The sequence below is a fragment of the Telmatherina bonti genome (genome assembly GCF_933228915.1).
Source record: "Telmatherina bonti genome assembly, chromosome: 21".
In the NCBI taxonomy this organism is placed as follows: domain Eukaryota; kingdom Metazoa; phylum Chordata; class Actinopteri; order Atheriniformes; family Telmatherinidae; genus Telmatherina; species Telmatherina bonti.
In genome coordinates this window covers 6,441,210-6,454,408 of record NC_136630.1, presented here as the reverse complement: position 1 = coordinate 6,454,408, position 13,199 = coordinate 6,441,210, and the positions used below count along the sequence as shown (strand labels likewise).

At 37.9% G+C, this 13,199-nt stretch overlaps 1 protein-coding gene across 2 annotated transcripts; it reads left to right on the top strand.

Moving 5' to 3' along the window:
• Positions 1 to 4,922: 4,922 nt before the first annotated feature.
• psme3 (proteasome activator subunit 3) lies at positions 4,923 to 12,728 on the top strand. 2 transcript variants are annotated; one of them, XM_079260508.1, is made up of 10 exons: positions 4,923 to 5,058; positions 6,485 to 6,517; positions 6,607 to 6,669; positions 6,968 to 7,072; positions 7,169 to 7,214; positions 7,301 to 7,419; positions 7,639 to 7,775; positions 7,874 to 7,928; positions 11,512 to 11,598; positions 11,681 to 12,728. In XM_079260508.1, exons 1-10 carry the CDS (start codon positions 5,017 to 5,019, stop codon positions 11,759 to 11,761), a joined length of 768 nt encoding a protein of 255 aa, XP_079116634.1. In that variant the 5' UTR covers positions 4,923 to 5,016; the 3' UTR covers positions 11,762 to 12,728. The 2 variants fall into 2 exon arrangements, with proteins under 2 accessions (XP_079116634.1, XP_079116633.1); XM_079260507.1 differs by having other exon boundaries at positions 7,166 to 7,214.
• The last annotated feature ends 471 nt before the right edge of the window (positions 12,729 to 13,199 follow it).

Below are 13,199 nucleotides of genomic sequence, written 5' to 3'. Positions count from 1 at the left end.
TACATAGACATCATATACACATATACATCATATGCATCATATACATAGACATCATATACACATATACATCATATGCATCATATACATAGACATCATATACACATATACATCATATGCATCATATACATAGACATCATATACACATATACATCATATGCATCATATACATAGACATCATATACACATATACATCATATGCATCATATACATAGACATCATATACACATATACATCATATGCATCATATACATAGACATCATATACACATATACATCATATGCATCATATACATAGACATCATATACACATATACATCATATGCATCATATACATAGACATCATATACACATATACATCATATGCATCATATACATAGACATCATATACACATATACATCATATGCATCATATACATAGACATCATATACACATATACATCATATGCATCATATACATAGACATCATATACACATATACATCATATGCATCATATACATAGACATCATATACACATATACATCATATGCATCATATACATAGACATCATATACACATATACATCATATGCATCATATACATAGACATCATATACACATATACATCATATGCATCATATACATAGACATCATATACACATATACATCATATGCATCATATACATAGACATCATATACACATATACATCATATGCATCATATACATAGACATCATATACACATATACATCATATGCATCATATACATAGACATCATATACACATATACATCATATGCATCATATACATAGACATCATATACACATATACATCATATGCATCATATACATAGACATCATATACACATATACATCATATGCATCATATACATAGACATCATATACACATATACATCATATGCATCATATACATAGACATCATATACACATATACATCATATGCATCATATACATAGACATCATATACACATATACATCATATGCATCATATACATAGACATCATATGCACATATACATCATATGCATCATATACATAGACATCATATGCACATAGACATCATATGCATCATATACATAGACATCATATACACATAGACATCATATGCATCATATACATAGACATCATATGCACATAGACATCATATGCATCATATACATAGACATCATATATACATAGACATATACACAAAGACATCATATGCATCATATATATAGACATCATATATTTATATATAGACATCATATACACATAGACATCATATACATAGACATTATATGCATAGACATCATTTACATAGACATCATATATACATAGACATCATATATTTACATAGACATCCATAGACTTTATATAGAGATGGATGGAGCCTCCGTGACATCACCCATAGGTTTCTGAAGAGCTGAACTGAAGCTCGGTGGGCGGTTCCTACCATCGCCATCTTGGCAGGATCACGTGTGTCATCTCACCCGGAAATTACAATTATGGGCAAAGAGGTGGTGCTGAGAGGGGGGCTGTGAGCGTCATGGTTGATGATTGACATCGAGCGAACTCCATGCTGCCTGTAGCTAAGAGCTAACTGAGCTAACCCAGAGATAACCGGAGCTAACCAGCTAACAGAGGTAAGTGGGCTAAAGCTAAGTCACATTGCTAACCGGCTAAAAACTGCGGTTGTTCTACGTTTTTCTGACTTGAAGCAGGAGATCGGAGACCTGTCAATCAAAAGGACCCCCCCCCCCAATATGTCAAACTTCAAGATTAAATTTCTTTTAAGCGGGCGAGTTAGAAAAAAATTCACTCCCCCCACAGTTGTCATGAAGGTAAGCCTGACCTATTAAACTGGAAATGGATTTTTGAACCGGGCTGTAATAATGTTTATTTCTGCTGTGAAGTTGGTCTTTTTAACATGGGAGTCTATGGGGATTTGCCCTGTTTTGTAGCCCCTAGTGGATGAAGGGGGAACTGCAGTTTTATGCACTTCCGCAAAGGCTTCACTTATTACCGCCGAAGGCTCCGTCCATCTTTCATCTCCGGTCTATGTAGACATCATACACATTGACATATACATAGACATCATATATATAGACATCATATATACATAGTATCATGCACAGTGTCAAGCTGCCTATACGAGCTGATGTCTCATCGCGATCCCCATTAACATGAAATCTATTTTCAAATCTGACTGGTACGAAAAAGGGATTCTTTTTGTCCATGACATACTAGACTCAAAAGGTCACAAATTATGTTTGAATGACTTTATAGCCAAATAAAACATTACTATTTCAAAAAAGAAGTATGACAAATTCTGTAAAGCTATCCCGGCCCCTTTATTACACTTTTTTGAGATTGCATTTCCCCCTGAATCCTCCTTCTCTGGCTGCCCTAATAATTGGTGATGTCAACCTATTAAATTGAAAATGTGATAATAAATTCATTAGTTTGGTCTTTAAACAGAAGCTTTTTGGAGACTTAAACTCCTGCTCCATGAAAGATAACATTGATGGCTCTTTAAGGAAAAAGGCATTTTCAATCTATATATATCATATCCAATCCCACCCAGAATCAAAGAATCTCATTTTAAAATATCAGCTAAATACCTTCTTCATAATTTTCTGTTTGAAAGATTTAAATTTGAAGTAGATGCCTGTAACTTTTGTTTTTCCAAGGCTGAAACCATTCACCACCTTTTTTATGAATGCTCTGTTGTCAACTTGTTCTGGTCAGACATTCACAGCTGGCTTTCTTTAAAAATGAACAACATCCCTTTGATGTTAATCTCATAATCCTGCTGGGTAAATATCACATTCATACCTGTAAATGGAAAAAATGCATTGCATCATTCACTGGGTTTATGAATGGCTTCACCTGTTACTTTAAATCACTTCAATGTCTGGTCCACAAGAACCTAAAAGCAACAAAAAAAAATTATATTTGTATTTGTATGTCCTTGCTGTTTTAATATGCCTTTTAAGTTGTGCTATCCTGTTTTTCATAACTTTATTTTTGCCTCTGGTTTTTGTTCTTTGTTTTTTTTAATGAGAAATGTAGCGTTTCACTCAACTCTCTACCACTAATAGTGTCACTTTGTTTATTATTGTCTGTTTGTACCCTAACGTGTTGTGCAATCATTAATAAAAGACAAAAAAAATTTTTTTGCAGAACTTAAAAAAAAAAAAGACGTCTCAATGCGCCACCATCTTGGATGGGTCTCCCATGCGCCTCCAGTGTATTTATTTGTACGGTGTAGGCCCGATTGAATTTTTTTTTTTGCTTTTTATGACTTCCCATCTGTGTTTGTTTTGATCTTCAGCCAAAGTTTTTAAAAAAAAATATTTTATTGAAAGAAATTGTATAATAATACAGCTTGCAACAGGTGTAAAGCTTTCCAGCTACATATAATGCAACTGAGCAGTAAAATTATAACATGAGCAGGAAAAAAAGAGGGGAAAAAAACAACACAAAAACAAAACAAACAAGAGCTACCACTGTTGCAAAATAAGGTTTTCAAATATATATGAATAAGTATATAAATATATACATTTCTTACGTATATTTATTTGTAAGAGAGGAAACAAAGAAAAAGGACACAACAAAATACACTTGTCATTCAAAGCTTATTTAAAAAGTCATATAAGTTATAGGCACGATGTAGGCCAATCACAACAATAATTTCATGAATTTTCCCCTGATTTTTCTCACAGTTAAGTTTGTTACAAAGGGCAGATATATTGTTTTGATACCGATCATTGTAAAATATTAAAAAACAACGTGCTTTTATGCTAAAATATTTTTTATATGCTATTTAACTAAGACATAAAGTAGCTACAATATAAGTAAATGTATAAATGAATTTCATACTAACATGTTTGATTGTTTATTAATGTCTTTGGATTTGTCTTTGTTTTGAATTATTATTCAACCTTGTGAAACATAATTCCACACCATCTGCTTTCAATATTTACCTGTTATTGCAACCGTACAGACATCAAATAAAGACAAACAAATAAAGCCGGTAAAAACATAACCTCCTTGGCGAGGTAATTATGCCACCATGTAAAACTCTACTTGTGAAGCATCAATATCATATTTTTCCATAAACACCTCATAGGAGTCAAATTTATTATTTGCATTTAATTCAATTCAACTTTATTTGAATAGCACCACATCACAACAATGTTGTCACAGGGCACTTTACATACACGAATCAACATCCACATCATTTCAAGCCAATTCATACATATCCTATAATAGAAACCAACTGATTGCATCGAGTCATGACTTGGATCCAATCCTCCATCCTGAGCTCCACACGGCGACAGTGGGAAGGAAAAAAACTCCCCTTTAACAGGAAGAAAACCTCAGCAGAACCCAGCTCAGGGAGGGCAGCATCTGCCTCGACTGGTTGGGGTGGAGACGACAGGACAGACAGATCAACTTGTACAACTGCACTTATTCAGGAAGACCTGCGAAAAATGGAGAGACAGAGAGACGGCAATATTGGCATATACATTAATACATTAGAGAAATAGAGCGAGGTACTTCTCAGTGCATCAGGTAACATTCCATGTGCTACATAGGTAATGGACGGCTAGACTACCCATAACTATCAGAGCAAAGAGCAGAACCTGGACAGTTGGGTCCCGTACATGCAGACTCCAACTCAGGAGATGCTCATATCCTAACTATAAGAATCAGCATTTAGTAGATTACTCACTGTGTTGGCATTACTTATTAACCAGTTATGTAGAAAAGTGTTTTGTTTGTGTGTAATAAACAAGCGTTGTTCCATAGAAAACATTGATGTGGGGAAACTGCGTTGGCTCGAAAGCGGAGACCCATCCAATATGGCGGAGACCCATCCAATATGGCTGCGACACTGGTTCATGCTCCAGCGCTCAACAAGGCGATCTACGTATATAGATGTCTATGACAAGCGTGGCTGTGAAGGAAGAAGCCACACGTTTACTGGAGAATTTAATGTTGTTGGGACAATCGTTCTTCGCTGACTTGATCACAGAAAATGTCTTCACTTCTAAAGGTGGATAGTGAAATTAAAACCAAGGTGAGATTCATCCCTCTTTAGATCTGTGAGGTTATTAAAGCCATTTGTTTGTTAGCATGTTAGCCGCATTTTGTAGCATGATGTGGAGGCTCTGATTAGGCCAGTCTGATAGCAGCTAATGGCGGTTAACCGGCTTGTTTCCCGCCCGCTATAACACAGTTGTCAAACAATTTTCTCAGATTCTAGTTGGTGTTGACGTTCAACTTTAATGGGACTAGTGGACTTGTTGTGTTACAAGGCAATATCATTAAAGCGAGTAGGTAGTGGTGTACCACATGTAGTTAAAACAAGAGGGCCTGAACCAGTTGGCTACCTTTATCATACCAGTATCGACTTATTTATTTCATATTACAGGTTTTATTTAGACTCATCTGTCACGTTTGCATAAATCAAATCAAAGATACTTTATTCAAATAAATAGCAGGCAAATCCACTTAAAGTCAAGTTCAACTTAATTCCATAACCATTATTAGCTTGAGGAAATTTGTCTGTGGAAACTTCATATCTATAAAAGGATTCACACTAAAATCGTAACTTTTAAAATATTTTCCATTAAATTTACAAGATATACTGGGTAAATGGGGAAAGTCACATCCATGGTTGTTAATAATAGACGCTGGTTTTTAGGGATGAGAAAATCAAATCTTTGTTCCACAATTTTAAAATCGATTTTTTTTTTTTTTTTTCAGTTAAATAAAATTAATCTACTATGACATTTTTGTCATTTTTATTGGATTCATTGATCTTTTTATTTGTCTTCTTGGGCATAATAGCAGCAGAATGATGGTCTGGCTACTGTGTCGTTTTTTCCTCACTGAAATTTAGAAAAATTACGAGCAAAGAGAAGTTTTATTTTTTTATTTTTTTTAAAATTGTTTTTAAAATACAAAAATCATCAATATTGAAGAATTTTGAGAATCACAATTTAAAATTGAATCGGCACCCAATAAAATCTGAATAGAATTGGGACAAAAGCATATCGTCACAGCCCTACTGGTTTCCAGTACACATTTTGTTCTCAGCAATGGGTATTCTGAAAAGGTTACTTATGGAAAAGGTCCTTAGTTTATAAGGTTTTTTGTCAGTTTGGCTCTGAAACATCTTTACAGATTTGCTTCTAAGCAAGTGGCAACCTTGAAACTACACTGATTTGCTCAAAAATGTAATTAGATAAATACTTTTAAGTCAGTAGAATAGATGCATATTTTTAATTATTTCCTAAGTTATTTTGGCTGACATTGTAAGTTGTCTTCCTCTTGTAAACAGACTGAATTGTTTTGTAAATAATTCCCCATGACACTGAGATTTGGGATTTTTCCATCATACAGATCCATCTTCCAAAAGAAAATACAGTTGACAGACAGCAGCTCTGTGGTTTTCTACATCTGATCTCATGTCTGACTTTAGCTGTCATGTTTGTTTGCAGGTAGATGCTTTCAGGGAACGTATCACAGCAGAAGTAAGTGGAATATTATTTCCATACACACATCCATAAACACCTCTTTCCATTTCATAGTAGACTCCACTAAAACTTTGCTTCTCTTCCAGGCAGAGGATCTAGTTGCTAATTTTTTCCCAAAGAAGTTACTGGAACTTGATCAATTTCTCAAGGTATTTTTATTGTCAATTTCCTTCCTGTTCACAACAATAACTGGGACTAGAATTCCATTCTCAAGGACTATAGTTTCTAAGTTCTCTGCATCTACTGTGCCAATAATATTGGGAGCAGATTACAGCTATAACTAAATATTCTACGTTCAAATAAAAATTGTTAATGCTTAACAGTGCTTGTAAAATGTAATGTACAGTCAGTGTACTTACTTTGTTTGCTGGAATCTGTTAAAGTTGACAGTTTTGAAGGGTCTCGTCTCGTTTGTCGCAACTTAAAGCATTTGTTTGTGTTTTTCAGGATCCGAGCATCAACATCTCTGAGCTGAAGGAGATCCACTCAGAGATAAATCTGACAGTACCAGACCCCATCTTGCTGCCAAACCTACACGACGGACTGGAAGGGGTGAGTCTGACTTCCTTGATACTTACCAGATTGCTGTGTGTGGAGCGTGAAGAGGAAATTATACACATAATTCTGCTCGTGTGTGTTTCATAGCAGAATGCCAAAAAGAGGAAGCTGGAGGATGGAGGTGGGGAGGATATGGGTAAGAACTGTGCAACTGGCCAAAGGAATACTCATTCTGAGCTATATGTCTGAGATGCAACTTCCGTTTCCTCTTTTTGTCCCCAGTGACTGGAACCAAGGTCTTCGTCATGCCAGGTGGGATGATGAAGAGCAATGCAAACCTTGTTGATCTTATTGAAAAGGTCAAGCCAGAGATCAGGACGCTCATAGAGAAATGTAACACAGTAAGTCATCTCTGGAGCCAGTGGTTGTCATATCTACGTAGGTTTGCTGAAGACTTATAGATAAGATGTGAAATTGTGTTTTAAAGTCACAACATTTGAATTCAACCTGGGAGTTGTTGCGAGAACAAATGTCCCACTTTACCCCATTTCACGCTTTCCAGCATTGACATGTTGCATGCTCCCCTTTCTCAGACCTTTTTTTTTTCTTTCTTTCTGCAGGTCAAAATGTGGGTTCAGCTGCTTATCCCCAGGATAGAAGATGGCAACAACTTCGGTGTGTCAATCCAGGAGGAAACAGTTGCAGAACTCCGAACAGTTGAAGGAGAGGCAGCATCGTACCTCGACCAGATATCGAGGTCTGCAGAGCTTTTAAACGTGTTGCTTTCGCAGTAGAAGGCACGAAGTTGTGTTTAGTTCTGTTTAAACCAGTCGCACCTTTCTTTCTCATCTGCAGATACTACATCACAAGAGCAAAGCTGGTTTCTAAAATAGCGAAATATCCACATGTGGTGAGTAAATGTTTAGCAGAATAATGCTGAGAAAACCTTCTGACATATTCGAGTGTGTCGTTTTGTCATGAAACGTTATTTTGTTGCTTTAACTCAGTGAAGACGGCGGTATCAGAGGGTCTGTGCGAGGAAACAGGATTAGTGGCTCAGTGACGTCATTTGTGATTCAACTCCGGGTTTTCAGTGTTTGCTTCTTACTGGAACGCATCGTCCTGGCAATTTTTACTGGAAACTAAACCTTAAATAAAAATCATGCTTTTCACATGGCAGAATAGTTGTTAAAATAAAAATATAAGGATGTAGAGTCTTTTCTACAAAGCCTGATTAATAAAGATCATTCTGTTTACTTTCAAAGACAATGTCTGAATTATTAGATATTTCCAGGCTGTTTTCTCCTGTAGTGTAGGAGTTAACGGTGCATCCCCCTCCAAACTGCAGCGTTTATCTTTCATTTATAGCATCTTTTCAGATTAATTAAAGAGCCTGAACAATTAAAACCTGTTTATTTACAAAAACCAAACTAAAACTTTTACAGAAAAATCACTGACTGGTTTCAGTTGTGGAGAGGAGTTAAAACCAGCCGGTGTTGCAGATGAAACGACACCTGTTCTAATTTTATACACATTGACATAACCTGCTATTTTTGTCAGTTTTATTTCTTGCTTTGGTTTTAGCAGCTTGAAATATAAGAATTAATTCAATTCACTTCCCCCGTTGTGTGTCTCATCTGTGTTGTTGCAGCCTTACAAACACACACACATACACACACACACACAGCTAGGGTGGCCAGATGTCACGCTTTGTGCGGGATCGTCCCGCATTTCTATTACTTTTCACACGTCCCACAAAACGGGACGCTGTTCCGCATTGTTACGACCAGTCTTCACTTTTGTGAAGAGAAAAAAAAAACAAAACAAAACTGGCTTTTACTAATTGTGTGTGGCAAAAGATTTGATGGCTGTCACATCACACCGCCTGCTGATTTGAGTTACACTCATGTCAATCAAACTAGGAGGCGGGACTTAATGCACATCAAGGATGCACCGGTGCACCCACTAATGAAAAGAAATAAAAAATACACCAATCGATCATGGAGGACAGAGACGACCGCAGCGAAGAAGTAAAGAAAGTGTTGTAACAACAAAGACTGGGAAAGCAGATACTCCTGGGTTAAACCTGTTTGATGAGTCTGTGAGAGAGTTTGTCAAAATAGTTTTTCCGTGTCACATGACGGGGAATAGGACGTGAAATGGCACAAAAAACGCGCTACTCAGAGGGAGGCTTTATAATCACAGATATGTTATGTTTGGATTGTCATTTTATTACCAAAGAGCAGAATAGAAAGATTTTTTTTTTCTAACTTTGTCATGGCAGAGTGGAATCTCACATTGTCCCACATTTTCAGTCTTTGTCCCACATTTGGTGAGAAGATCTGGTCACCCTACATACAGCAGTAATGAGCAGCTGATCCGACCCACTCTAAGATTAGCTTGTATCCAACAGTAACCGAAATGCAGGGTAAAGTACCAAGTCGTACTGTACAGCACAATGTGATGAATACAAACTAAACTTTATGTCGCCTTGGATGAAATCGTTTTCTAATAGAACAGGATGTAGGTACTGGTTGTTGTCAGCAGATGGCAGCGTTTTACCTCATAGTTGGAAAATAAATGCGTTTCTCTTCCATGAATAAAACTAATATTCCAGAAACATTCAGACTAAAACTTTTAGGTGGAAACATTTGATGTAAACTTTTTTTCCTACGAGATTCTTTTCTCAACTTTCAGAAAGAATCTGTTTTCATGCATTTTTACAAAAACGTGTAGTTTGACACAAGGCTGCTAATAAAGAACGGAGGAAAAAGCAGGTTAAAGCAAAAGCAAAGTGCTATTGGACAGGCACTTAAAGAGGCATTACGTAACTTTCTGATCATAAAACTGCTTGTTTTGGACTTGTTTGATGACGCAGTAACATCTATTATGAGTTTTTTTTCTTTTTTTCTTCCTGCTGTCTGAGAGGACGGACGCTTTTTCTCTCCCTCCCGCTCCCACTCTGACCTGCTGCTTCTTTGTATTGTCATCTATCTATCTGAGCCTCTTGCTCCATTTCCTTCCGAATTTAAATCATGGATCTGGTCAGCTGGTCTCTCAATGCAACTTATAAAATCTTTTTTCCCCAAAAGAATGGGCGAAGGAGAGCCCGCAGGTCCCGACGGAATGCATGCTGCTGGAAACGTGATGAAGGTCGTGTGCCTGTTGCTTCTTTATGTGGAGGATTTCTACATGATTGGATTCATGATAACTGGTTTTCTGCTGTTTGGTGTGTGCGGTTTCCTGGTGTCTCGCAAATTTTGGAAGATCTGTGATGGACTACGCCGAGCAACTCGCACTCGAACTCATGCGTGACAGCTCTGGACTGTGACTGGAACTGTTCACGGTTCTGGAGCTCATCTGTAAGCGGGAAACATCTTGGAGAAGCGGTTGCTCGGTTTTGGTGGAAACTGAACCCCGATTCGGCTGTTTCGGAGTCCGACAGAGACCACTAAGGACTCAAGTTGAGCCAAACGAAGCTTAGCTTGACCCAAAACAAAGCTGTTATCTGAATCTGGCTCCCTGACTGGCCTTGGGCAGGCTGGTTATCACGTCTCCTGGAATGTTATGCTGTCTGACGCTCAGTCCGCCTCCTAACCCCCCTCCCTTTCTCAGAACTTAAACTGAACTCGGCTCTCAACGCCGCATTTACATCAGGTGGCCCAGATGAACTGGGGAAAGTTCAGACTCACTCACTGAACACACACACTCACACACACTGTTACAGACACACTCTTCTATCTTTCACCGCCTTCTCCAGACCTCGCCCTTCCCTCCACTCACGGACGGCGAGTTGGATGGGCGCGCTGCTTGGCTGGCTGCGACCTCATTGGCTGTCTGGGAGACCCCACCCACCCTCCCATATTGTGTGTTGTCTATTAGCTAAATTTGTGCTTATGCTTAGAGGTGTGTTTTTTTGTTGCATCTTTATCCTTCCCCTTTAGATGAAGTGTAAAGATACTTTTTTTTTTTTTCCCCCTCAACACCCATCCTTCCTCATGTCATCTTTTCCTCATTTATAAGGCAGCGCCGGTTAAAAAATTGGCTGCAGGGCCGAAGTATCAGTCGGTCCTGTAAACTTGTCAAATGTAAATGTCTGTATGTCTAACCTTGGACGAGCTGACTTGAACCTTGAATTTCCCCTCAGGGATAAATAAAGTAATCTTTGATTTGATTTCTGCAGCCACTGCTACCCAGCAGCATCCCAGCAGGTTAAAAGGAGGAATGTGACAAAACAAAAGTCCTTGTAAGATCTTTAAGATCGACTGAATTAGTCGCCAGTCGGGGGCGCGTGGCATCAGAGACCAGCCAGTGCAGCCACAGCTGGTTGTTTGACACCAAACGGACGGCGGTTTTGATGCCTGATGTTTGGCAGATATGTTTAACCTGCTTTGCAGCACAGACTCCAATTTATAAGATGTGTTAACATTGAGCATGAGAAGCTGTTATTGATGTTCCTGCATACATAACTACATGTTTTATTCCCAAATCAGGAAGACTATCGGCGCACAGTAACAGAGATTGATGAGAAGGAGTACATCAGTCTGAAGATCATAGTTTCGGAGCTCAGAAACCAATACGTATGTTAAAACCTGTTAATTTAGTGTGTAATACGCCCTCCTCCAGCTGGAGAAGCAACTGAGATTTCTGTTTTTCATCCAGGTAACGTTACATGACATGATCTTGAAGAACATCGAGAAGATCAAGAGGCCTCGAAGCAGTAATACGGACGCCTTGTACTGATGTCTGTTCAATCATTTCAACCTCCATCCTTCTCCTCGCCATGCCTGTTGAGCTCCAATAACCCGGCCCTCGTCTGCAGAACTGCGGCGTAGACGTTCACCCTCTACAACACAATCAGCTCAGCCCAGTGTGAAACAAAGCTTCATAGAAGACTTATTCATATTTTTGTTTAAATTGTAAAATGTTTTCTTTGTTTTAAACCATTGAAAGATGAATATTCTCAATAAATGGGGGTTAGATCATAGACGGCATAAAGCGCTCTGTATTTTTTAATTTTAATTAAACATTTTGTCCTCAGACCCTTGTGACCTTTCTTCCTTTGTGGCTTTTGTTTTCTGTTTAACGTCCGCTGCATCTGGAGGACGGTGATTTATAGGAAATGCACGTTGAAGGCTGTTTGTTATGCTGCGTAGCTGTGATATGAACGTCTGTGGGCTTGACGGTTTTTCTGTGAAAATGCACAAGTCTCCGGATCATCTTGTGTTGCGGCTTTGAGTCAGTTGAATAAAATACTTTTTGATGAAATTTTTAGATTTTCTTTGGAGGAAAGGGCTTGACGTTTCTGTTCTGTAGATATTAAATATCAGATTTCATTACAGTTTATTGTTAAAGCAGCAATTCAGCTGCAGGTTAGTGGAGTCTTTTATAGAAACCTGGAAATGCATCAGTATGTTTCCACAAATCATTGAACTTTGTTAATTTTATACATATACTCCAGTTTTGACAGAAAAAAGGTCCTAATATTTAGATGTTCATCGTTGTTTCCTTAAGCTATATACACATGGAGCCCTGAAGGAGTTGGTTACTTCTGTGTCAAATGTACTTTTTTTTTTTTTTTTTTTACTTCTCCAGTTTCAGAACAGTTGATACAGAATAGTGAAGGATGTACAGGCCACTGGAGCTAACCAGTAAATGCCGAGTTAACTGTGTGTCTGGTTGAGTTTCAGGAAACATCAGTATAAGTTAATGAGTCTCCATTAGTTATTTTAATGAGAACCTTTAATAATTAAATAAAACATGACAATTGGGCAAACTTTATGGTCTTTTGTTTAATTTGATACCATAAATAATATTTTTTAAAAAAGTTTTCCAACAGCTGACAGGCTGCACATTTGCAACATATTAGACGTGTATGCTGTACGGGGTATGCACATGGAAACTGGAACATATGAACTGTTCCAGCTCTTCAGTGAGTTTTGTCCAGCAGGTGAAGTTGTTGCACCATAAACTTTCTTTGTTTTTCCTCCGCAGTGGGGACGAAAAGTGGAACCTGAGCAGAAATAAAGGTTTGCAGTGTGTCGCATGTGGGAACCAGTGTCCTACCTGTTGCTAATCTGTGTGTGAAATACAGGCAGTATGAGGGTGGTGGGAATTTGGCATAAAAACAGCCAGATTCAGTCAGTAGATTCCAGAAAACAACATGAACAACTAATCTTGT

What these genes read in the sequence shown, in the direction of transcription:
- psme3 (XM_079260507.1), top strand. Translation starts at nt 5,017, where the DNA reads ATGTCTTCACTTCTAAAGGTGGATAGTGAAATTAAAACCAAG. An exon ending in TGGAGGTGGGGAGGATATGG is followed by an intron (nt 7,215 to 7,300) that starts GTAAGAACTGTG and finishes TTTTGTCCCCAG; the next exon opens with TGACTGGAACCAAGGTCTTC. An exon ending in TAGCGAAATATCCACATGTG is followed by an intron (nt 7,929 to 11,511) that starts GTGAGTAAATGT and finishes TTCCCAAATCAG; the next exon opens with GAAGACTATCGGCGCACAGT.